The sequence below is a fragment of the Microcebus murinus genome, chromosome 10 (assembly GCF_040939455.1).
Source record: "Microcebus murinus isolate Inina chromosome 10, M.murinus_Inina_mat1.0, whole genome shotgun sequence".
Taxonomy (NCBI): domain Eukaryota; kingdom Metazoa; phylum Chordata; class Mammalia; order Primates; family Cheirogaleidae; genus Microcebus; species Microcebus murinus.
Genome location: NC_134113.1, coordinates 21,535,822 through 21,563,596, shown reverse-complemented (window position 1 = coordinate 21,563,596; position 27,775 = coordinate 21,535,822). Strand labels below are relative to the sequence as shown.

General features: G+C 38.9%; 1 protein-coding gene across 11 annotated transcripts in view; it reads right to left on the bottom strand.

Annotated features, from left to right (window-relative positions):
• The window catches only part of ANKS1B (ankyrin repeat and sterile alpha motif domain containing 1B), a 1,022,908-nt gene that overhangs the window by 315,262 nt on the left and 679,871 nt on the right, over positions 1–27,775 (bottom strand). For all 11 annotated transcript variants that reach the window (XM_012787601.3, XM_020287904.2, XM_012787602.3 and 8 more), the window contains one exon: positions 5,402–5,500. In XM_012787601.3, coding sequence (XP_012643055.1) covers positions 5,402–5,500 — 99 coding nt within the window. The remainder of the gene's footprint in view (positions 1–5,401; positions 5,501–27,775) is intronic.

Genomic DNA, 27,775 nt, shown 5'->3' with positions numbered 1-27,775 from the left:
CTCCTGGTATTCACACCCTTGTGTCAACACGTCCTTTTGTGTGTGGACCGGATCTAGTGACTTGAATCAAATGAATAATAGGTGGCAAAAATGATGGGATGTCACTTCTGTGATTAGGTTTCAAAGGACTGTGACTTCCATCTTGCTAGCACTCTCTCATCCTCTCGCTTGCTCTGTTGAAGGTAGCTGCATGTTGCGAGGTGCTCTGTGAGGTGGCAAGGAACTGAGGAAGGCCTCTGGCCAACAGCCCCAAGCCCCTAAAAAAACTGACTGCTGCCTATAACCGTGTGAGTGGGCTCAGAAGTAAATCCTTCCTGGTGGAGTCTTGAGACACCTGTTGCTCTATGAAAGACCCAGAGGCAGAGGACCTAGTTAAGTTATATCTGGATTCCTGACCCACAGGAAGGGGTAGATAATAAATGTTGTTTGTTATATGCCACTAAAATTGGGGGGTAATTTGTTCCATAGAAATACAGAATCTTAATTTTCTATTGGAATAACATCAAACTCTGTTTTTTTTTTTTTTCTTTTTAACCAAAGTCTCAAATTAAGGCTAAAAAAGGAGGTAATTTAATCCAATCAGAGGTGTCAGTGCCATTCAGTGAAAAAAATAATTGAAAATATGTAGCTCCAACAAATAGTGATTAAATTGAACTGAACTTAGTCATAAAGGGCAACTAAAATGCAGGTGTTCATTATACTGCAAGGCAGAAGAACAGTAGCAATGAACAAAACAATGAATTCCAGACAGTGCATGATGGCCAAGAATCCTGTGTGATAGCAACACTCACTGGTCAGCAAATATTTTTCAGTTTGAGTGTTGAGGAATTCTAAGACTTAACCATGGAGAGTGAATAGGGAACGGAGATGCAATGGCGCCATGGCAGAGGGCACCCGGTGTCATGGAAGCCAAAAGAAGACAATATTGATAGTTGTCAATAGTATCAGAGTCTGCTGAAGTCAAGATAAGGTGAAGATGGGAAGAGGCATATGGAATTTCTGATCTTCAGGTTACTGGTCTCCTGACACTGGTTGTAGGGGTGGCAGCAGAGAAATGTGTTGTACCCAAGCAGGTTGAGGGATGAGTGGGAGCAAAGGAAAGAAGGATAGAGAGTATAGATGACTAGTAACTATGTCTGAAAGACATTATAAAACTGGAAAAGATTAGAAGAAGAAATACTGAAAAATAGGATGAGCATACCACTATAAAAGTTACTAATGTGCAGAGACATATTTTCAATGCAGGATGAAAATAAGAAAAGAAAGCAGATACAATATGGTCCTTGACCCAAAGTTCTATAAACTTTCAAATAAAAATTCTTTGAATGTCTAACCTTCAGGTGTCATATTATCAAATGACAAAAGCCTTTATGCCCTTTTAAAAAGGAAAACATGTTAGAGGATTATCCAGTGATTTAGTCACACAGAGTTCTTACCAAGAAAAAGGCAAGTTACACATTGCAAATAAGTAAGCAGGTATTAATAATTTCCTTGTGTCCAAGAGACAGAAAAAGCACCATATGCTTAAAGTTTCTAGGAGAGTACAAAATAATCTGCTTGCTCAGGGAACTTTTGGTTTGTTTTCTTTCTTAAAAAAGGAAAAGGGTGAAATTGGATCTTCAGAAGTCCAGGGAAATTTTTAGACCTGAGAAAAGACTGAGTTGGGGTTGGTGAGGGAAGGGGACACTGGGTGAAAATCAACAATTAAGCTTGACTACTGAAGTTCAAGCATTGCCAAAGACACAAAGAAAGCATGCTTGGAAGGGAGGGATTTCTGTGATTACTGTTCCAAAGATATCTATGCTTAGAGTACATCTGATGTATTCAATGTGTTGAATGTGTCAATTGTACTTGAGAACATGCAAATCTTTGCGTTGGTGAATATTGCAATATTAAAAGGGTGTATTACAGAAAAACTACTCTTACCAAAGGGATAAACTTTTTTCTTTGAAAACCGAAGCAACAAATACAAAATAAAGCATGGAAAATATGCTTCGAAATTTGCTAGATTATACTTAGCAAGCCACCTTTTCTCTGTTTAGGAACAATTTCACTCATTCCAAAACACAATATGTTAATTAAAGAATCTCAGGTAGCAATAATGGAATACTTCTCATGACAGATGAAGATGAATACAGATATTCTGAAGGCCAAAATTATATAAACAAAACGAAGAGACATTTGGTCCATTTTCTCTTTGTAGTGCAAAGTTAGAGTGAACGCAGATGAATATGCTGGCTGTACAATTACGCTATTAACCATCTGAAGATTGGGCTCATTACCTAAGAAGGCAAAGCATCAATTTGTAGCGTTATAACATTCTGTTTGTGCTGCTGAACACGTGTTTGGATGTGTTTATGTATTCTCTACTCGTTTGTGTGCATAGCAAGCAAGTCAGCATCAGCTTCTTGATGGAAGCTTAATTTTGTATTGTTTTCATTATATTGTTTTCTCTAATGGGGAGGATATTCTGTCTTAAAAATAAGCACTCCATTTATTCTCCAAATAATTTTGGGTTCAGATTCTTTCATTTCTCATTATCAAATGGCATGTATAAGATTATAGATATATCTTAAAATTGAGGTATTCTGATTTAAAACAATTCAAATGTTATATGAGGAACATATTCATTCATTCAATCAGTCTTTCTTCCATTCTTTTAATGTCCATGTATTGGGCTAAGCACGATGGAATATTCAAGGATGTTGAACCGTCTCTGCCTTCAGGATGCTTATGACATAGAAGTGGCAGAATATTGTTAGTACCTTCAGAAAGGAACAAGCGCAGGGCCATAAAATCTTACAAGAAAGAGATCAGTGTATTCCCTCATTCCACAAATATTTCTTGACTGTCTACTATGTGCCAGGCACTGTTCTAGGGGCTGCGTATATAGACAGGAACAAGACAGTCAAGGTCCTTGTGGACCTTGCTTCCTGTGGGTGAGATGGAAAATAATGAAGCAAAGAAGCAAATAAATAATATAACCTCAGGTAGCCATAGTGCTATGAAAAAAAATAATAATAAAGCAAGACAACAGCAAGGACAGTGACAGCAGGAGAGGGGTGTGAATTTTAGCTCACAAAGGCCTCTGAGAAGAGGTGACATCTGAGTAGAGTCTTGATAATATGTAAGAGCAAATGTATGACAATCTCAAGGAAAGGCTTCCCAGGCAGAGGGACCAACAAGAAAAGGTCTTGAGGCAAAAATGAGCTTGTCATGTTGTGGAACAAAAAGAAAGCCATACACTACACTAGAGTGTAGGAGAGGGCAAGAATAAGAGATGAGGTCATAGGGGTGGGAAGGGGTCAGGTCCTATTGACTTTTGTAGGACAAGATAAAGATTTTATTCTAAGCAAGAAGGAAATTCATTGGAGAGTTTAAGCAGGGTGTGGCATGGGCTGATTTAAATCTTAGAAGGATCATTCTAGATGTATGGAAATTCAACTGTAGAGGGGTAAGAAGATAACATGGACAGAGATTAGACATCTATGAATAGTTCAGGGTAGAGAGGACCAATGAGATATCGATTCAAGTAGTCTAACTGAGGATGACAGATTAGAATCCATCATGGTAGTGTAGCTAGCGGTGCTTGGTTTAGACTATGTTGATAATTATCGAGGTGGTGAGAGAAGTGGTCCCATTCTGGGGGAAGTTGCACAAAGGAAGTTATATGATACTATTTGAGTTGAACTTTAAATGATGGGTGGCATGAGACAAGAGAAGGGTGTCATTCATTGATTTATTGAGCATATTTCTACTTTTATGGACCATACACTGTGTTACATGCTGGAGATATAGCAATACTGAAGCCCTTGCTAAAAGTAAGAAGAAAACTAGTTGAAGAAGTAATATTTTAAGTATAGATACAACAGTAGGGAGGCACACAATATGCTTATAGGATTTACTTCTAGAATTAGTACTAAAGATGTTTTATTGTTTTCCATTTCATGCAGAAAATTATATTATTGAACTTTGTATACTTGACTTTCCTTGAATTTGAAAAAGTGCTAAGTTTCTATCAGGAGAAACTCAGTTCAGCATCAGGTGACAAATTTCATCAGACAACTTCCTTAGAAACAGTGGTTAATATTTATTTTTCCCATTCTTGGAAGGAGAAATTATAGCTTATATAGAAGGGAAAAGAGAAAAAGAGAGTACAAAACCTAGAACAAGCTCATAGATCTAGGTGCATCTATTTCAGTTCATCTGCTACCCTGACTACAATCTTGCCCCACAAATCTTTTCCCAGATGGATGACCCAACTTCAACCTTCCTTCCTTCTAAATCCTATTGTACACTGTCTCCAAAATTAACCAGCCTACAGAAGTCCAGTCATGTCCATTCCCCAGTGCCTGCAGAATAAATTTCAAATTCTTCAGCCAGACACACACTAACCCAATCTACTTTTTATGCTTTAACTCAGACTGTACTCTACACTCTCCAATTTTTTAATCAAATTGGATTTTCTTCCTCTTCTTTTAAAATTGTTTTATTGAACTGTGATGAAATACATATAACATAAAATTTACCATCTTAACCATTTTTAAGCGTACAGTTCAGTGGCATTAGCATATTCACATCATTGTGCAAATCCCACTGGACTTTAAATCACTAGTTATATTTCTCTCATGCTTCCAGCAATTTGTTGTCTGAACCCTACCCATATTTATATGGTTCCTTCTGGCCTCCTGAAATTCCTTTCCCTTTCCTTACCAATTACAATCCTATATATCTTGAAGGACTAGTGCTCAGATCCCACCTCTTCCTTTAGGCTCCTTTGAAACCTTATCTGGAAACAGAAGGTCAACTCTGTTGCTAGGTAACACACTGCTTACAGTAAAAATGATGCCTGGTCGGTAAATTGCATCTGCACTGGGAGGATCTATATATGAACTATAAATATATGATGAGGATGTGATACCTTACACTTCTCCGAGTGATGACTCTTGTAATTAGTCAGGTCCCTTGTAGGGACCCTGGAGGCTAAGTCTACAGAGTTGTTACAAGAGATACTGCCTCTTATGCAGCAGGAGGCGTTTAAGCTAAGGCCATTCCTGCGCCCACCCACTATGAATCTAGTCTTCTTGAACCTGAGCTGTCACCTGCAGGGCTGGGACTGATAGCTGTACCAATATTGACTCCCAATAAAGAGAAAATCTGAAGCTTCCCTGCTGGCCAGCAGTGTTTCCTGTATGACATCCTTCTAGGTCAATCTAAAGCCAAATGTGGCCCACAGTAATCTTGTGAGTCTGACTATGCAGGTGGAACTGAGAAGACCTGTGCTTGTGGGTTGCATCAGTATGCAGAAATACTGTACTAAATACTAATAGCCTTTGCATGCCCCGACTTAAAAATCCCTGGGAATCATACAGAGGGGTAGGATAATAAAAGCATAGCTTACCTTTGGAAGGAGCTGGATTGCCTGGAGTATTCTTTGTCTGTGCCCGGAATTAAGGATTCCAATTTCCAACAAATCCTGATCTTCCATAACATTGCTTCCCTGAAACAAAGCCAGAAGTGTTATAAGTTAAATAATGCATTTAGACTGTGAATAAATAACAGGGGATTTATTTAACACAGAGAAAAATAACCAATAAGTGATCTGATTGTCATAAACAAAGACACAGAGGCATTCTTCCACGAGGGTGAGGACAGAGCAGGTCACCTTGCCACTGATGTGAAGGCGAGGTGAAAGCTTCCCTCCCCTCCCAGAGAGCTCTCCTGGCCTACTATTTACGGTTGGATTATCTGCGTGGGTGACTCATTCCTGTGACTTAAAACTCTGTCCCTGTAAAAATATGAATGCTTCTAGGAAGAGTTGCCATTTAGGATTATAAGCGACCTATACACTGATGTGAATTAATTATTTCTTTTTTCTCCTGGAAAACTGATTTTGTGAGAAGGGCTGAGAGAAAACATTGAAGCATATCTGGCAGGTTAAAAGTGAGAATTAATCATTAATTTTAAGATGTGGAATGCCAGCCACCTGATCAAGATGTGGAGACAACACAGCAAGGCACAAGAGGCAGGCCTCTGCCTACAGCCATTCTTATTCCTTCCAGGCCAGTGGTGGAAACGAATTGTTCAAAGGCAGTTAGGGTGCTGTGACTGTGCTACAATGGTGACACCTGCTATGGAGTCCAGAGAGGATCCAGGATGTGTTTTCAGAGGAAAAGATGTCCAATCAGACATCCGAAGGGTGGCCAGGACTTACCACCCAAAAGAGGAAAGACCAAGGCTGGAGTATGTAGATATTGTATGCGATACTGAGGGCTTTAGACTTCCTCCTGTTCATAACAGGAAGCTGTGGATAGGTTTTAAGAAAAAGAGTTACATGGTGAGATTCCAAATTGAAAAAGTTCATCTTGGTTTCTGTGGCTGGCCCTCAGATTCCTTGCTTATAAAATGATAAAGTTGAGCCACACAATGTCCCAGGACCAGTTCAGTCCCTAAGTTATCAGGTTTCAATGATTATTCTAAACATCTAATAATGGAATAGAGGACTTAATAGACTATGCTTTTTGTCTCTAAATTTTAATCTTTCAGAGTTTGCAAGCTAAGAGTCTTTAGCTTTAATTTGAAGAGTCTACAGAAGTTCAGGAATTCAGATCACTATTTTTTTGAACGAATCAAACTCTGTTGCTTTAATGTGTAACACAAAGACACTTATGAATAGAAATGGCAGAATACCTATTTATGGAGAGTGATGGGTACTGTTGGACATTCTAAGGAAAAGAGAATAAATTGGAAAGGGCAATCCTAGAGGCTGGTGACCCTTAGGAGGCAACTGTGGTTGTTCTAGAAACAATGTGGGCATAGACTAAGGGGGTGGTTATGGGAGGCAGAAAGAAGTGCCTAGATTTGAAAACTATCAACCAGTCTGACTTGGAGATTGAACCTGTGGAATGATGAAGAAATGTAGAATACATGCTGGTTCCAAGCCCGGGCAGTGGGTGGCTTTCGATGCCTTTTCCTACAATAATGAGGTAGGAGGGGGAGGCCTAGCATGGTACAAAGTGAGACTAATGTCTTTCCCTGGACAAGAATAGAATAGATGGATGTAAACAATTTAATATCAGACTACATTATAAATAGATAATTGACTGCTTTTAGAAGGATTAAAGTCATTAGAACGGCACCAGAGCTAGGGATTTAAAATGGGCATTCACTGGACAAAAGCATTCCACCTACTCAAAGTGTCATTCCCATGCTTAAGCTACACCGGCCATCTCGGAGGAAGCAGAACGATCCAGGTATACAGCAGTGTGATAATGAAAAGCCTAATGAAAAACAAATAAAGCCAGTCTTGGCAATATGCCATGGGAAACATTGCTCTCAAGAAATTACTCAGTGCACACAATAGAGCATGGCTAAGAATATAAATGACTTCATTTTGAGAAAGTGTTATTATTTCCAGAAATGAACTAGCGTGGCATGAGCAGGATATGTGATACCATTCTGACTTGTACTCTTTGAAGGGTTTTCCAAAGGAGTTACCTGGCCCATGAAAACATCTTTGGCCGTCTATGTGTTAAGAGCATTAACAGGTTTTCCACGTGCTAAATTACCAGACACAATCTCAGCTAATGCAAAACATAGGACCTGGTTTCTTTGCACAAACAGAAAACATACCAGGATTCAATAGTCCGTAGTAGCTACATCTATAGGTAATCCTGAAAACTTGATTTCAGTGGTTGAATACTGAAATGATCTGGACATTAAGTAAATCCTTAAAGATGCCTGTCCTTTGTCTATACTACTATTTTCTCTATCTTCAGTAAGGGAGGAGGATTTTTGAAGAACTGTAGGGAAGAAGGTGTGAAGTACATAACAACACTTTCTCTTTGGGTCAAATTTCCTAGCACAAAGGATAATTACTAAACACTTTTGAAAAATGAGTAAAAATTATGGGAAGCATAATGAAAATTTTGAGAATGTGCCAAAGAAGAAATGGTACTAACTGGGAAATATTAAGAAAAGAATTCATGTCTCAATGAGGCACGCTGTTAGAAAATTTCTATCTTTTTTTTAACAATATATACAGGGACACCAAAAATATCCTGGTACATCATTCAGCCAGTCTTTTGTCTAAACAGCAGGGAACTTGGAGACTAAAGGCCTGAATTTGGATCATGGCTGGGTAAACTTGGCTAAGTCATATATTCTTTTTAGACTTCATTGTCTTTATCATAAAATGAAGCAGTTTAATGAATATGCATTCAGTTTGAAAATGCTATGATTTCAGTTATTTTTGACTTTGATTAGTGTCATTACATATAATGCAGATTGCATATTTTGAAACTAAATTTTAGTGTTTCAGAATTGGTAGCCTAAAGTTACCTTTAAGAAGTTATTATAGAGAAGTTTAAGAATGCATTTTTTTGACAAATAAATATTGGTACTATGAACTTATGAAATTTCTTATTAAAGAAATATATTTCTATATAAGAAATATATAGAATATATTATTTTACAGTATTATAGATTCTTATAGCTTTTCAGAGAAAAATAAAATGCTTCAATCCGTACAAGTGCCTGACCATTTTTTTTTTTTTTTTTGCATGTGAGTAACAGTTGTGCTTTCAAGGACAATAAACATTTCCATTTTTCCTAGGGAGCTGGAATTTATTCTGATTTTATCATTTGTCTTTACTAAATGTTAGAGCATCTCAGCTTAACTCCTTTTTTCCTTCAGTAAAAGCTGACCACATCCTCTAGCTTTCTTCCTCCTCTAACCATTTTTTACACAACTGCCAGATCAACAGTTTTTGGAACCCGCACTCCATCATGTCCACCTTCTGTTTAATCATCTACTATGCCACATGACCTCCCTACCTCCCCAGTACACTTGTGGTCCTGCTTCTTCTTCTCCCATTTACTCCTCAACCCACCAGAATAAGCTTTCCCCCCTTCATCGACTCCATAGAACTTCTCTGCCGAATGTTAAGAATGACCTCCCAACTGCCAAATCTAGTTATGATTCTTTTCAATCTTGATTTCACACATTCACTGGCCATGTGTGGGGGATGGCTGCCATATTGGGCAACACAGATACAGAACATTTCTATCATTGTAGAAAGTTCTATGAGACAATGCTGGTGTAGAGTTATAGACCCTGAAACTCTAGTGGAATCACATAGATGGGACAAAAATGGCACAGTAACAGGGAATCAAAAGAGGGAATCAAAAATACTCATGAGTCATTCTCGGGGTATAATTTTTCATGTGCCTGTTAGTCAAAGTCCATGAACATTAAATTTAGGATTTTTAACAAATTATTTTCTAATTTTTCAGTCACCTGAACAAATTAGAAGCTTGTTCTACTTTCACTAGTATTTTTTTTTATTATGGAGCTAGAAGTCTATGTTATGAAAATGACAAGTCCAATCGATAAATTATTTATTATTTTCTTAGCATCCTGTAGGCACACTGCATATGGTGTTGAGGGAGTAATAATCAATAGATAAAGTTGTTTAGTTAATGACTTTCTAGAACGAGAAAAAGCCCAAGGCAGTATTTTTAGATCAGCTGTTCTTTTCCTGACAGGCAATGTCTAGGGGGTCTTCATTGCTTTCTTAAATAATGGAATGAAGAAAAATCACCTAATATTTTATGCACCAATAGCTGAAAGCTGAAGTTTTTCTGGCCATGAGGAGAATATCTTATGTATTAGATTTTTTTCATCTGTGACAAACTGATCAGATGACCAAATAGAATAAAAAGCAGTGTTTTATATTTAATTATCCATTAGGAACAGAACAGCTATTTATTGAAATTACCTCTCAAAAATATCTGTTCTGATAGCTCTGTCTCTCTGAACTCTAACTTGAAAAGCTGTCCTATTTTCATAACTTTAACAATATACAGGGACAATATATAGGGAGTTTATAACCCTAATATATAGGGACTTTAACAATATATAGGGATTATATTATATTCATTTAGAAACTTTTCCTTCATGTTACAGAGTATATAAAATGCCAGGGAAATGAATTTAAGGACCACAGGGAACTGGTTTATCCTTAATATAAGCTTGAGTTGGATAATGTCATTTATTCTTTCTCTTTATTCCGTTGAAGACTAAAAAATTCAAGAGGATACTGCTGATTGAGGAAAATTGCTTTTGCTCTATAATTAACTAAATTAGATTCTTCTTCACAATTTGTGTGGCCTTAAATATTTAAAATAAAATAGTCATATAACGGAATGACATCAAGATCTTGCAAGCTCACACATGGGAAAATAGATATTTTAGTTTATTTTTAATATAACTTTTTTTACAGCATAAAAACATGGTGGCATAAAGCTGTACATAATTTTCTTGGAATAAAAATGCTACCTCTTGGCTTCTATAAAAGCTTTGAGTCAATTTCACATCCATTTACAAGTAAACTCAATGCATGTCTTTTTTGCATGATTATAATAGTTGTTGCAATAAATACCAGATTTATAATTCTCCTATCAGTGTTGGAACAAAGCTTTATTTAATTTATCATCCAGAAACATGAGTTACTATAACTGATCTGATAATGGGTGATGTTCTCCTTTCACTTTTAATTTCCTCTCTCACACTAATTAAATGGCAGTGGAAGAAAGTTTTATAGAACTTAAAAAAAATATCTCTACCTTAATCCTCCATTTAAACATATTTGGTCTATTGCGATGAAATTTCTTATACAAAATTTAACTAAATTTTCATGTTTTTAGCTTATAAAGAAAGTTTTCTGGATTCTTCAGACCACAGGGATTATTGATTCAAATAAATGTTATATCACTGAGAAATTCAAGAGAGCATCTTATAGATGCAAGTTATATATTTTAATAAAATAAAGTATATCTTAGACTTATTTTTTTAAGATTAGCATTTAACAGCTAACATGATTACAATGGATTTTCTATCACTAATTTTTTCCTCGTTATTTTTGAAGCCTACTTCCTCTTTGAAACATCTGCTCTCAAGCTACAGAGAAAGAGAAGGAATTTAAGTAATCAGGTATTTATTTGTTAAAGTGCTGAGGAGGGTTTGGTGATATCCTAAATTACAATTATGATTCATGAGACACGTGTTCATGTAGATTTTAGAATTATGTGTGTTTATAAAAGACTGCAAAGTCATTTATACAGTGATTTGTACTGACTTTGGTCAAAAATTTTAGAGCTACAAGAGAAGGAGCCTGTTCTTCATTTGTAAGGATGATAATCCACAGCTCTTTCAAGTAAGAAGAAAAGTTGATAGGAGCAAAATCTATCTGTATGCTCCTACTTTTCTCTAGATACAGATATATGTATAAATATAAAGCTTATTACTATGTACCGTCTCCCTTCAATTTTCACACTAACAGCAGTTGGTGTAAGTTAGAGTAAGGTAAATTGCACACTTACTGTGCCAGGCACTGGTCTAAATGCCTTACATATACTACCTTATTTAATTCCCCCAACTACTGTATATGGTAGGTACTTAAATAACTTGTTCAAATAGCTGGTAGGAGCCTTTCTCATAACTTACCCCCACCACCTCCAGTGGGGTTAATGTAGAGAGAAAAGGTTCAGTTAAAAAAAGTGATTAGACCCTAACCATTTACATTGTTACTCAAGAATCATATGAAATTCACATTTAAAAGCAAATGTTTCTACTGATTGAATGTTTGAGTTCATAGCATTTAAGCAACAATGAACCCCCCTTTATGGAAGAGGATTTGGAAAACTGTCTGTCCTATTCTTTCCTCCTCCACTCTAGTCCTTTTTGTTGACTGAGTCATGGAATCCGGCTTGGCAGGGTAGTTGGGGCTGGGGGGTTGTAGTCTAAACTTTCTCAGATAACCACAAAGCTTTAACTTCTCCTTTGAAGCATAGTGTCTGGTTGGGTTTCACTGTCCCTAAAGGTGTAGGGCGACTCTAAATGGCCTTTCCCAGCAGCCGAGTCTGAGCAGGGGCAGGGCCTGGGTTGGGGGACACCTGCATCCTGCTCTTTTACCTCCCACTGGGATGCAGACTGAGTGTCATAGGAGAGCTATTAGGAGAATGTGCCAGAAGCAGAGACGAAAGGAAAACAGTTAGCAGCTGTCCTGTGTCCTTTTCTAATCACAAGCTGTGAAGTTAAAAAAAAAAAAATAACAATAATTTCCTTGGGTAGGCTGTACATAATGTTGGCAGGTATTTGAATTTTGTTCTTCTATCTGATATGCTGAACATTTTCCCAGCACTTCACAAAAGAAGAGTGAGGTGAGTTTGGACACCCTGCTCTTAACAGGAGAGGAACACGGCACCTCTGTGTCTACAGCAGGCTCTCACAAACACTCTCTCATGGGTGACGTAGACTTCCAAATGCAAGTGCTCCTTTGTGGGACGAGCAAACAGAATTTGCTCCTGAGTATTTCCAACACAGCCACATAAAATCAGGCAGAAAAAGTGCCCCCAAAAGATTACTGCTAACTACCAGCCATTAAGCATTCACTGTATCCCAGGGACTCTGCCCACCTTATTTATGAAACTTACAAGAATCTTCTAAGATAGGTGGTATTATTTTCATTTTATAGGCGAGGAAACTGAGTCTCAGCGATGTGGTGCCATTTAGTCAAATTCACACAGTGAGTATATGAGGAATCTGGGATCACTGTTTTATTTTGACTCTGATACTGACGTTCCCTTCACTACAGAAATAGAACCGAATGTTGAGTAGGGGATATTTTCTGGATGGAGATTCTAACCAATAGATATGTAACATTGCCAAGAAATAACTCCCGTGACCCTATTTTCACATGCACAGCCTTACATATAGAGACAGACCACAGACAGTGACTGCCATACTTTCTCCAACACATTTTATTTCCAATAAATTATTCATCTTCTGAAAGGTCAAGCAGTTAGTTCTCCTTCTAAACTACCTTAGTATAATCTGGAGCCAAACACACCGATAAAAGTGACCTGGGATGTTTCTGGCTAGAGCATTAAGTAACTTGCCATGTTCTGAACCAGGACCACACTGGGATGCTAGAAATATTGAATAATAGCATGGCATTAGGTTGCGTGAGACTCAGCCCTTCTGCACGGTCTTGTTGAATGACCTGATTGGTCAGCTGGGAAAATGAAGTTCTCAGGGTCAGGGCCACGTTTGAGCAACTTTCCTTTAGGTATCCTTCAAAGCCAGATTTAAGAGCGAGGATGTCTGGAAATAAGACAGTGAATGTCTGGGAACAAACTCAAGACATCCGTGTCCCTCACTGAATCTAGAGAAAAGAGAGTGGCCTGTGGTCCCCTGAGCAGGCTGTCCAGGCTGCAGAGCCTGGGACGGTGAAGGTGGATAATTTATCCCCGTGGGAACTGGTAGACCAGTCAAAAAGGAGACTCACTGATCCATCAAAGAGATGGTTGTCCTAAAAGAACAGACATCTGCAGGCTTAAGGATGATGGGGGTCTCCTGACACTGAAGAACTCTGTTCACAAACATCCAAAAAGCCTTAAGAGGAAAAGAGCAAAGAAGAAGAGAAAGGAAGGGAGGGAGAGGGGGAAGGAGCAAAATACAGTATCTATTCTTAAGGGTGAGAGGAATAGGGTTGCCAGGTAGCAGAGAGGGGAGTAGGGTTGCCAGGTAAAATAAAGAAATTCAGATTTAACTGGCATCATGTATTTTTATTTGCTTAATCTGGCAGCCTTAGAGAGGAGGTCACTGAAGGCTGGAAAGGAGTTGGGTCCAGAGCTATCACCGAGGCAGGCACTGCCACTCATTCATTTATTCAACATGCCTTTGTGAAACTAATATTTTTTTGAGCACTTACTATGTGCCAGGCTCTGGGCTATTGTTCAGAGATACACTGAGAATAGGACAGATGAGGTCCCTCCTCTTTTAGAATTTATAGTTTAGTGGAGGAAACAGGAAAACAACCAAATAAAAAACAATACAGGGAGGGGGGAAAATGGGCATTTATTGAAACCTTAATATCTGTACCCCCATAATATGCCGAAATAAAAAAAATTAAAAAATAATTAAAAAATAAAACAAACAAAAAACAATACAAATAATTATGCAGCAAAGTTTTATGAGTGTTTATTATATACCAGATGCTGTTCAGTACTTTGCCTTGTGCTTTGCTTATGATAACTTCTGAGGTTGGTACAATTATTATCTTATGTACAAATTAAGAATTGAGCACAGAGAAGCTGATAATTCACACAGCTAGTAAAACTAATATAGAGGGAATTAGTATTGAAATAACAATAACAACAAAAATAACAAGGGACACCTATGTTAGAAAGACCAGTCAGAAAAGCCTCTCTGAGAAAGTGACATGTAATTAAAACTACAGTGATTGGAGGAGCAACCCCACCATGAGAAGGGCATTCCGCGCAGCAGTACAGCAGGTGCAAAGGCACTGGGGTGAGAAAAGCACCAGGCATAGTCTAGGGACAGACAGAAACCTACTACGAACAGAATTTAGTGACTGAGCGGGAAGAAGACCTTAGAGAGAAAAGCAGGACTTAAGCCAGTGCAGAGACTTGCAGACCCTGATAAAGATTTTGACTTTACCCCAAGTGCAATGAGAAATATTGAAGGAAATAAACTAATTTGCATCTTCAGATGTACTCTGGCTATGGCATGAAGAATGGATGGAGAAATTGGGAGTTATGGAAGTTTGAGCTCAACAACATAATTGAAATAACAGCCTGGGAACATCAAACACCTGAAGGCAGTGTGATGAGATATGACCTTTGGGAGGACCATGGCGATTGGTCCCACTGGGGAGTCGAGTTTCCAAACCAAATATAGTCTTTTATTTGAATCAAAGAGAAAAGCCAGATGGCAAAGATAAAAGTCAGAAAAGTCTTTGATAAAGGTTCTAAATTGATGCAACTGTGGAGACAGATCTAGCAGGATCTATTAAAATGAAAACATTCATACTCCATAGACCCCGTGATTCTATTTCTAGGTTGTGGCTGACATCGTTGGTAGGCTGAGTCCTTTCTCCTCTACCTTCTACTTTGGAGGCTGGATAAGCTCAATGTTCTCAGCCTTCCTTAAAGCTATGATTGGACATGTGACAGAAGGTGCCATATGAACTTCTGGAAATGCTTTTGCTTTCCTGACGAGAAGGAGAAATTCTCCTGCTACCTTTCTGTGCCCACAAGAAGGTACTGGTGGGCTTTCTGCAGGATGAATGGGTCAACCATTCTGACAGGTGACAGAGATGGAGTCACAGTCCTTGGACCACCAATACTAGATAACTCCATTGGATATCTGGAAGCAGGCACACATGGGCTATGGAAGAGTTAGTCCCTGAATAAGAAAGGTTATTCAAAGGTCTTTCCATCTTTTGCATCTAAGTTGCTCTGACCAGTGTTTATCTGTCGGTGAAGATAATGATGGAGATATGTACCTTGGCATGTAACAGAGGTCATGATGAAGGCAACAGGATTACTGTTTGCCATAGACTGGTGCAGAAACAGAAAGAATAGCAGAGAAGGGATATTAGAAAGAATGAAAGTTATCAAAACCAAGCTGGTGTATGTGTATGTCAATGTATAGCATTGCTTCTTCTCATTTTGATTTAAAATTGTGAAATCTCATTAAAAAAGATTATTTGAAGGAATTTCTTTCCTCTGGATTTTGGTTTAAAGCCAAAACATATGCAAAAAATGACCAAAGTATTCATGCAAATGCTTTGGTGTTCACTGCATGAAAAATTACCCAAGTGTTCGTGGGGTTAACAGATTTTAAATCTGGGAGTGGCCTTCCACTTGTGATGGAAAAGGACAGTTATCCAGAGATTGTATGAAGTTATGGTTCTAAAGGAAGCACATTTTGACATAAACCTGGTATTCTATAAGAAAAAATTTTACCCTTGAAATCTGAACACATGTATAAACTTGACAGAGCAGAAACAATAAGAACACTGTGGGGTATATTAGGTTGGCCTCCGTGTGTGGCTCTTCCCTAAACTTTTGAGATGTCAAAGGTCATGTTGAAGTCTTTTGTAACCTGGAATGCCTTTGGTGGGCAGTAAATGGTGACTACTTTATTCAAACAGTTGACCGATATGAATATTCTTGACTTTCCCCCCATATTTATTTTTGGTTTTGATTTTGGTCTTGGAAACATTTTTCTTAAAATGTCTTTAGGATAAAAACACTTTTTTTCCCCATGAAAACTTTGTTTTGGCTTACTTCAATTTGAACATTTTTTGGTGGGAAATCTGGCTCACACCACAACCTTGGAGCTAAGTGTGAGGAGATGGTCCTTGTAGGCAGACAGATAGGAGGCTAACCCAACCAAGAAGTTAAACTAAATGCTGGGCAAGATCATGCCTAAGAAGAGTTTTTTGAGTTGTCTGGGGGCTGTCTAGCCCCAACATTTGACCTTGAGATGAATACAAAGGGAAATTTCTACAAGGCACTCAAACACCCTTGTCCTTTCTACAACGTCTATACCATGAGGGATGTTCTCATTTTGGACATTATTTTCTTCACTGAATGACATTATTCAAACTGAAAGAGATGTATGGAACAAGGAGGGAGAGCTATCCTTTCTCCTAGTGAATGTTACTAAATGTCCTCCTGTCTGATTTTTCAACTTAATAAAAGAAGTTTCGGATTTTACTTTGAAAATATTCAACTGGTGCTAAAATCACCATGAAGTCCTTCATATTTACTTAAACTGAGCATTACTAAAAATGGGCACATCTTTATCTAGGTTAAAGAGGTGGCAAACAGCCATAGAATCTCTTGTTTCTTTCTGCTTGGTATCTATCATATATCTTGTCTCCTTTACTGGACAGCAAGCTTCTTGGGAGAAAAGATCATGCCTTTAATATCTTTGCATCTTCCTCAACGTCTGTGTGCTAAGTATGGAATAAAAGAATGAATGCACAAGTAAAAACATGAAGCAGAGCTTGTTGGGCAGTGCAAAGGCAGTTTATGTAACGAAAGCATTTGTACCCCCATGATTCTCTGAAACAAAAAATTTTAAAAAACCACGAAGCATAGATTTATAAAAATATTCAGTTTAAAGATCACTCAGTTAAGTACGTTTGTAGGAAAAGGACTGAGAAGTCTGAGCTGGAAGCTGGGCACAGTGAAGCATGTCTGTAGGCCAGCCTACTCCAGAGGCTGAGGTGGGAGGATTGCTTCAGTGCAGGAATTTGAGGCCAGCCTGCAAAACTTAGCAATAATTGCCTCCCCGCAAAGTTTGATCTGAAAATTCTAATATGCAGGATGCCTGATGTGTTTTTCCCCCCTAATTGAAGGAAAGATAAAGATGGAATTGCTGGTACACCATAACACCAAAATGTTCTTAATTTTTTTTTCAGTTTTGCAAATTCTCATGATTTGATTTTCATCCAGGACTGTCAGCTGAGACATCTGATAATCTAAAAGCATTCAGAGAATTAGGATCCCATATGGCTCAAAAATATTTCCTATCCAGCAGGAAAAAGAGAACATACTGTGAAAACAATACTGGTATATCCTTCAATTTACATGTACAAGGAGCACAAATGAATTTAGATCACTCTTCACAGTATAATGATTATAATGATCATCAGGATCAATTATAATAACCAAAATAAAAAGAAAATGCAGTTCTACATGATCATGCGATGTTACGGAAAATTAGAATTATATTTCAAAGCAATGATAGTATAATGGAGTTATGTTTTGTCTACCAGAAGCAACAATCATTAGAAATGAGCACTAAATTAGGAGTCCTGGCTTATTACTCATTAATCGTGTAGACCTAAAACGTCATTTAACTTCCTTGAGTCTTAATTTTCTCAACTGAACCAGAAGGCTGGACCAGATGTTCCCTCCTAACACAGCATCTGTCTGGGGGTTCTAATAAGGAGTACATCTACTCATATATGATCTCAAGAATAATTATTAATAATTCTTATTTCAGGGGAAATGTCATTTTCTTCAAATGAGTGTTCAGTATTGAGAGATACATTTATATAATGGTGAGAAACGAAGGTGACTTGGGCTCTGTCAGCTAATTTCACCAACTGAATTAATAATAATAATGATGATAATGACTGATAATTCACTGAGCATTCACTGTGAATAAGACACTATGCTTTAATCCTCAGAACAATTCTATAAAATAGATATAACTATTATCATGCCCATTCTACAGATGAGAAAACTGAAGTGTAGAGATAACTAGTAACTTGACTGAGGTCCCATAGTAAGTGGCAGAGCTGCTATGGTGACCAAGGTGGGTGTTGGAATCAGATGCCCCGGGCTTCCCATGACATCTAGACCAGTATCGTCCGTGTGGAATTGCCTGGTAGAGATCTAAGGGATGGAGTCTCTCTCTAACAGTCCAGTGGTCTCTTTCGCACAATTTCTACCATGGGATTGGAACTATTAGTAAAAATAACAAGGAACTGGGAGCTCTTGCATTCATGTCACAGCTCTGCTCTTTAGCACCAACCTGACTCTGGGCTAGTGACCTTCTTTCTTCATCTGCAAAATGGGGATAACATCCATGTCTACCTTTTAGGGATGTGGTGACATAATGTTTATGAACTTGCTTTATAAACTCTAAAGTAAAATTGCTAAAAATAAAGCATGCCTGCTAGGAACCACTTTTTTTTTTTTTTTTTTTTTTTAGAACACAGCACTGTAAATCTTCATTTCATGTTGTTTTTGCTGGAAATAGTCTATTCTGAAAGAAGCAGCATGTGTGGTAGAAGAAAAATGCAGGTTTTATTCCTAGCTCTGCCATTTACATAGCTTTGTGGACTTGGGCAAGTCACTTAATCCAGGGTCCCACAGAGCCCGCTGCTCCAAGGGCTCTGCACTTGGGGCTTAATGCTCTATGGTTGCTGTCCTGAAGTTCTTAATTTTTGAGTTTGTGATTCATGAGTAAATTCTGATGGGACAATGGAGCATGTGCTGGGGTTGACACCTTAGCTCACGGGAGGTCACTGTTTTGCAGGGATGGGTTCTCAGGGAGACCCTCTTTACTGCTCTCTTGTGCCCTGGGCTCTGCCCAACCTCTCCCTCTCTCCCCAGCCCTGAAACTGCTGAGATCTGATTCTTTACTCCCAGCAGAGGTCTGGGCACCGGAGGAGGGAGGGTTTGGGTGGGGCACTCAAGCTTGCAGTACCTTGGGGCATGGCATGGTGTCATCCATCTCTGCTCTGCCAGCCGCAGGCCACCCCTGGTCTAGGTACCAAGCATGTCCTGGTGCAGAGATTTAAAAATCCTTTCGGGTCTCTTATCTGTCATGGGTTAGGGTGATGGGCCCCTGGAAAGGGAGATGCCTGGCTAGACTTCCCACACCCTGCCCCAGCTGGGTGCTGCCCTGGTCTAGGTGTGGTGCAGGCCAGGCAGGGAGGCGCCTCTGTCCTGCACAGGAGGCAGGTCCAGGGTGCCTGTGAGGGCTGCACTCTCCCTACAAGTATCTTGTGCCTGAGAGCACACCCTTGGCTGCCTCCACACCTGGGAGCATTCTCTCTCCTTCTGACCTTCCTGGCTTTGGCCTGTGTTTGTCTTTTTTGGGTAGCTCAAGGCATCCTTTGGGTAAGAACCAAAAAACACAAATTATTTAATTTTGGCGATCCTGCATAGGAATTAAATGCTTTGATATCTGCATTTAAAAGTGGCATTTAAAAGTTGCACAATATAAAAAGCTAATGGCAAAATTCAGGCTAATAACATAAAATTTTAATTTTTCTTTACTTAGAACATTAAATGGTAAATAAAGAAACACCATGACAAGTTCAGAGAGAGCCCTTGAAAGAAAGGAAAGAACTTTCTATGTATTTTTAATGGCACTCTTTCCTCTGCTTTTTGAATAAGGGGCCTCACGGTTTCATTTTTGCACTGGGTGCCATTCATTACGTAGCTGGCTATGCCCCAGGGTGTAAGCTTTGCAAAATCACCTGGCCCTTGCCTCACACCACAGGTCTGTCTGCAGCAGCTCAGTTACAGAGTATGGTTGCACTGCCCCAAGAATGGCTCGATATCCAGTTATCCATGGTTTTTTGTTTACCTTTCCACGAGGGTAGGAAAGAATAAACGAGAGCTGTTCCTTGGAAATTGTGGAGGTCATTAAAACCCAACAAGGATGATGCTTCACTAGATATTAATTAGATATTATTCCCATTTTTAGTTTTAGGGGTTGGCTTAAACATGATAAGGACAACGGGAAAACACTGTAACTTGCCCGGACCTCTGGGGCTTCTCCATTTACTCATTCATTCATGCACTCCTTCTCTCATTCACTTGCCCTATTATTTCATAGCATTCCCTGAGTGCTTATCATGCTGCACACACTTTGTTAAGCATTGAAAATTCAAAAGTAATTAAGACATTCTCTCCTAAAGGAGCTCAAAGTCAATAGGGGTGGGGTGAAGCAGAGATGGGAGTAGAAGACAGGCACATAAATAGATTGGTTTTTGATGAAGCAAATACAGTGGTTATGGCTATACAGAGAAAAGATTCCTGGAGTACACAGGCATGGATTGGGAATGACATTTTGGAAAGGGTGACATGTCTGCTACCTGCTAATTGATGAGTCAAAGTTACCCGGGATACAGAAAATGATCAAGGCAGGGAGGAAAGGGCATTGCACGGACGGGTTACAGTGTGAACAAAGGCACTGAGAAAATTGTAGTATAGTGAGAGAAAAAACCAGCAAGCAGCGTACTGCTAATCAGGCTGAAGAAACAGGGAGGGAGAGGCCAGGTAGCGAGCTTTGTAAACTGTGAAACGCAGTGGACTTCATCCTGTAGCTCTGGGCAGTCGGCAGATGGTTTTATGCCTGGAAGGAAGATGGCTGGGTTTGCAATTTAGAGAGCACACTGCAGTGGCTATTTGAAGTGTGGATTTGAGGGGATAAAACTGGAGGTTGGAAGCCGTTTTAAGAACCTCTTGCAGCAATAATGCAAGAGACAATAATGGTTTGGGATGGTAGTAGCAGGAATGGTAATGTATTAAAGAAATGCTACAGAATTAAAACTGGCTGGACTTGATTGTTGTGGGCATGAGTGGAAGACAGGAGTTAAGAATGCTTGTCCAGTCTCTTGTTCAGGCGACTGAGAGGTAAGAGGTCAGGTGAGAAATGGACTTTAGGTGGAAGTAGGCGTTTCGGAGGTATAATGGGGAAGAATGTGTGTTCTGTCTGGGACATGGATAGGGACCTACAGAAATGGCAGGAGATGTCAGCAGTTAGAGGAAGGTGAAGGTTGGGGGCAGTTTCAGGCTGAAGCTGTGGATTTGGGGTTGATCAGATCTAGATGGCAGCTGTAACCACGAAATGGATGGAAGCACCCACAGAGAAGAATGGGGAACACTAGGAGAGAAGGAAGGAAAAGAAGAAGGTGATGAGGAAAAGAGGGACAGGACGTAGTCTCAGAAGCCGAGGTAAAGAGTTTCAGGAATAAGGACGTGGACCAGCTGTCACATATGGGAGAGAGGTCCTAAGGAAGTGGAAGGGCTCTTTGATTTGGTGATGTAGGAGCCACTACTGAGGGAATCTCAGGAGGATACTTTCCAATGTGGCAACAAAAGCCAGATCAGAGGATGATGAAGTGAAAGGAGTGGAGACAGTGACTGCAGAAGACTGTGTTGAGAAATCTGAATGCGTAAGAGAGGGGAGAATTTGCAGCATAGCTGGAGAAGGAGCAAGATCAAAAGAAGGTTGCTTTGTTTTCTTCTTATTTTTATTTATTTATATATTTATTTTTGCTTTTAAAAATAGGAGACACTTAAGCAAGTTTACAGGCAGAAGGGAAAGCACGAGTGAAGCAGGAAGATGGAGATAAAGGGAGGGAAAGGAAAACGGTGGAGAAGGGAGGGGCAGGCCTTGAGTGAGAAGGACTTTGAGGCAGAAAGTGAGGATGGCAGGTGCAGAGCCCTTACTCCCGAGTCCCCACTGCTGGCACCTCTGCCATCGCTGGCCCATGCCAGTTCCTCAAGCTGAGGTCAACGCCACCGTCTCCATTCCTGAAACTGAGTGGCCAAGTTGTTGGAAAAGGTTGGGGAACTGTGCTGAGTGAGTCCTCGTTCTCTACACATGTGTGTTATTTAACTACTGAGTGACTGTACTTTGCGTGGCAATTCTTCTATAAAACTTCCCTCATCACAATTCCCCAAGTCTCTAATCTTACCTTATATCCCTCAATCTTGAATGATTCCTTGCTATTTTGAGTACTTTGAGGTTACTCATCATGAACTTCTTTGACATCTCTCCTTTCTATCTTAATTTCTTATGTACCCACCTTGATCTATTTTTTTCCTGCAATATTAAAAATTCTGTTAATCTTTCAAAGTCCAACTCAAGTAATATCACTTATCTATGTTTTGCTTTCATCTTATATATACATTTTAAAATTATTTGATTTTTTTATGTTATCGTATAAGCTATATTTTTTAGAACAAGGAAGGGATTCAATGAACCAGTCAATCATCATGATACCTTTTCTTATCTCTTCTTCTTTTCATCTTCTTTCTCTCTTTGACTCATTCTTTTTTTTTATTTCGGCATACTATGGGGCTACAGATTTTAAGGTTTCAATAAATGCCCTTTCCCACTCTCCCCCCACAAGTCTGAGTTTCCAGTATGACCATCCCCCAGATGGTGCACATCTCACTCATTATGTATGTATATACCCGCCCCCTTCCCCCCTGCCCAATACCCTATTACTGTAGTACCTATGTGTCCACTTTCATTCTTATATTATTCCCCTACTAAACTTCAAATCCCTAAGGGCAAGTAAGTATTTTTTGCATCTGTCCTAGAAGCGACAATGCATTTACACAATACCTGCCTACTACAATGAATGGATTGTAAGTTCTTGGAGGCCAGAAATCTACATGGATAGATAGGTAGAAGAGATGAATACACATGCATAGATATATTCTCTAAAGTATACCAACTTAATTTAATACTTATTACACATTTACTTGCTAGCAGTTGAAGGTATATAAAGATAAATAAAACAAAACATGGTCTCTGTCTTCTAAGAGTGCAAAATGTGACATTCTAGCACATATGTATGTAACATCAGTACATAAATACTAGTAACTATTAGGAATGGGTTTTTAGTGTGAATAGGATTTCAGCAGGTAGAAGGCACAGCATGAGCAAAAGCATGAATCTGTGAAAGACCCTGGCTAGAAGACAGGGCAGAATGGAAACAGGATGAGACTAGAAACATAGTTTGGAACCAGAGAATGAGAGGGCTTGAATGACATGCTGATAAAATTGGACTTTACTATGTAGGAAACCCAGGTGCCCTCAGAACTTATAAGGCAGAAGATATTAGATATGTACTTTTAAAAGATAACCTTCACAGCAGTATGAAGGGTGAATTTGAAACGAATGAGATTGGAGATAGGTAGATCAATGAGGAGGCTTTTGCAATGGTGTGGGTGAGAGATAATAAAGGTCACATAAGGGCAAGTTGGTTATAGATGATATTGTGTGTGTGTGTGTGTGTGTGTGTGTGTGTGTGTGTGTGTGTTGGGAGGATTGGGAGGTGGTGAGCCAGGTTAAGTGCCCAGAAATTATTTACTGATCATACTATTTACAAGATATTAAGTGGTAAACAGTAATAATGACTATAATTTATTACATAACCTGTAATACATTCCTTTGGCTCAGCCCCAGATAATATTGCTATTTTTTCTTTTTCACCATGTCTTATCCTCTAGGCCTGATTTTGGAACTTTATTCTATATGATCAGGTGTTTGCTCTTCTTCTTTTATTTCAGGGGTTAAGTTTTGAGCACCCTGTGAGCACATATATCCTTCAGGGCAAGATTCATGTTAATAGGCATCTGTTAGGCTTCTCATGGTGCTTGATAGAGGGTTAGGTAAATAGTGGATACCAAATAAACACTTATTGAATTGAATGATATTACCCGGGGCTCCCTGAAAGTTGTATGTCCTCTTACTCTTTGGCCTTTGCAATACCTGTAATTCTTTTTCTCTCTCCCATCACCCTCCCCCTACTACTGTACCTTCCCTTTGCCTTGACTTTGCTATTTCTATTTAGCTCTTCCTCTGGGAATTTGCACTGATGCCCCACACTGGGTGAGACACCTTTGCTAAGCAGTCCACAGAATTGCCTCCTTACTTGTTTCTCTGTTAGCTTCATAATGGCAGGCTGCCTTTTGGTAATTTGCTCAGTATTTATCGTCAGCTTGAGTGCGGTGACTGACATACAGTGGGTGCCCAGTAAATAGCTGTCAAATGACCATGGCCTTGTGAGGTTTTAAGTGTAAATCTGAACATTTTGAAATTTGAATTTTCAAAAAGCTGGACATAAAGCCCTAGATCCATCCATTGGAAAGAAGTAATGGGAAATTATCTAGAAAAAAAGCATTTTTCTCCTTTATGCTCTTAAACTAAGTAGAAATTGAAGTAGTTATTTTTATATTTTTGAGGATTTTCATGCAATTAAAACTTCAGAGGAGAACACTAAGTTCAAACTTCACCTTTCTATCCTGTCCCTGAAGAGCATGCAAAATAACTGTGTGGATGTCCATTCTCTCATGTATACACACTATGATCTTCAGTTTGTATGCTCCTGTGGGGCAGGAACAGAAAGCAGTGCAGAATTAGAAAGCAAATGTGAACACCAAAACAACAATATCAGAAAGCCAGATTCCACTTTAAAAAGTCTTAAGGGGGTATAGCTTTAGTGTCTTGCAGACAACCAAGGTCATGGGCAACAAAATTCCCTTCATCTGGGACATTTATTAAAATCATAAACACAGTTTTACTTCCTACTGTCTGCTACTATATTAAGCACTAGAGAGACAGAGGTGTTAAGAAAACCAGGCATGATCCTCATTCTCATGAAGTTTACAGTATGAGAGTGAAAAAATGGGTGGTGACCTGATTTTGAAGAGGTTGATTCAGATCAAGACCCAGTTTTGGAACTGGTCTACAAGAAGATGAGTGGTTTCTAGGAATGCAGTTCTGCATAAACAAATGCATATCCCTGAGACAGGCTGTGGCATGGGGCGAGGAATTCTCCCTGGTAGATCCTTTGCCAGGAGTCTCTGGATCTTTACTTCAGCACAAGAGCACATTTTTACCATTTGGGGATGATTTTTCCCAACAGGCACTAGAAGGGGATCAATGGTGACTGGTGGCCTCATTTTTCAGATAAAGAAATTTCCCGTTATTCTAACGTCTTCACAACCAAAGTCTACTTCATCATCATCAGTCATCATCATGGTGTAATAGAAAAATAATTAGGATAGCTAAAACGGCCTGGATTAGAAGTACTCATAGCTGGAATGCCACTGTGTGCTCCTTGTTAAAATCCAGTGTTAGAATAAGGGTCAGAAGATTCTTGTTCTCCTACACTTGAGTGGCCTAAAGCCATGAATTCTTCTAAATCATATTTTAGGTTTTGCCTTAACAGATAATGTTTTAAAAGTGCTGAACCCATGGAATTATACAACAGAAATTATATGTGTGATAAAGTTGGGCAAGCAGTGCCTTTAAAATTGTTGTCGGTTTCCAAAGTTGTCTTTTGATGGTTAAAATTCGATCACTAATTGATAATAATAGTCAGAATCATAATTTATATTCTGCAGAGCATTGTTTCATTTAGCTTCTACTTATATTATCTCATTGGATGATAAAGGCTGATAGGTTAACTGCGTTGGCCCTGAGTATCTTGAGAGTAATTGTGGGAGCAAGAACAGTGGTCCAGATATCTGCTCTTGCTGTGATGTTGCCTCTCTTCACAGAACTACATCATAATGATGGGTGAATGATAGATGCTGCAGCTGAAGTAATAAACTCAGGAAATTAAAATAAATTAATATAGTGAGAATAAATAATAAATATGAAATTCATATAAAATAAATCTTTCATATACAAATAAGTTAATATAATTAACAATACATTAACATAGAAAATACATCCATATATACTGGACTGTAGCCCCATCACCACTCTTTTGCACTTTTTTTTTGAAGGGTAGCAGTTATACCCTCACTATTTAGGTATCAGTGCCCTGTAGAAGTGATCAGAAAGGAAGACTGACATGCTCTCGCCAGATGATTTATCAGAAACCTCCACCTCGCCTCAAACTTATAAATGAAGTGCAAATTAAAATGTTACTTAGATGTACTTGACATTCCAGAACTTCACAAGGGCTGTCTTTGGGGATATCTATTTCTACAGAAAGAACACCTGCCATTCCTTTTTGTAACATTAGACCAAAGTATAGGATAGTGAAAACAGAAATGCCTTATGCAATCTTAATAATCTTTATACTCAGGGGGTTCAGTGGAAACTAGTAACTAAGAAAGATTAGCCTTGTATCAAGACTGAGCCAGTCAGAAATTGCCAGGCCAGGGCTGCAGACTCACTCACTTGAGTGAGTTATAATGCAGGCTCGCTTGTAGATTAGCCATAATCTTCTTGAGATTCAGTTCTTTCTCCCGTGAGGCTGAAATCAAGAGACAAAGTTCTGCAAGAAAGTACTCCCAGAAAGACACAGGGAGGTCTGGGAAGATAGATAAATAACATTGATATCTAGAGAGTAGAAGTACTAGAGGAAGAGAGAAATGAAAACACAATCATTAAAAAAAGATTTTTTTTAAAACTGTAGAGACATTAAACTTAACCCAATCTTTAAGATCCAAGATATCTATATCTCTCTACATTTCTCATTGAATCTTTCCCCAGGCCTCCCAGGGAGAACAGAAAGAATAAAAAATTGGATCATTCTCTTTACAGATAAGAAATACAAGTCTCACGTGACCTTACCCTGATAACATAACCAAATAACTGCAAGAGCAGCATCTTTAATCCCTATGACTTCTACTCCAATATTTTTTTTTCCTCACTGAACCATCTTGATAGGGGATGGTTCTGAAAGAGCTACAGTAGATTCAGCTTGTGAAGATAAGCCAGAATGACAGAAAGTGCACTTTGTGCAAACTTGCATGCAGTGATCACAACGCATTTTAGCGAGTGGTCCAGTTTTCTATCTCACCAACTAGACTTGTGCCTTGAGGGTAGAAACTGTCCATGTGATGTCCCCAGTGGTTAACACAGCAACTAACATATAGTAGTCAATAAATATTTGAAGAATGAATAAATGAATGAATGAAATCATGAACTGATCTGGAAAAGCTGTCCTCAGGTACTGGGACTCTGAAAAGAGAGTGGGGTTCATGCAAGAGAAGGCTGAATAATGAGCAATCACGGTCACTGAAAGCAATAGATTAGAAACAGTAAGGCAGATTATAAATAGAAACAGAAGATAGTGTTTGTTTTGTTTTGCTTTTAAGGCTGATAATTTTATTTAGGAACAGAGGATTTGAGCTAAAAAGAGAACAGATAGGACTGGAGAAATGCTTGCTGAGAAAAAGTAAGAAAGAGTAGAGTTTAGAACACAGAAGAGGATACGGAGAGAATTGCAAAGCTGTTTGACAGAAAAAGGGGAAACGAGAAGAGAAAAAGCCTTCAGGAAGACATTTTATGGGCATAATAAGGTTCTTCTCCAGGGCATTTTAGAAGTTGAGAGAGCACAGATGCGAACTCAGAGTAATGAAATGAACAAAAGAGAAGAGGAGGTTAGATACATGGTCCTGACCACTCATAGGGAAAGAGGTCTTTTCTGTCATGGAGCAGGAAATGGTTTTTGTCATGAATTTAAGGTTGAACTATGAACTGGTGGTCTGTCTTCAGCTTCTTCCCCTTTGATACCTGTCTTCAAAGTTGCTTCCTGCCTGGCGAGGGAACTCTCTGTGGGCTGCAGAATTTTCTCAAGCTCTGGATCTTTCTCTACTATTTTTCAATCAT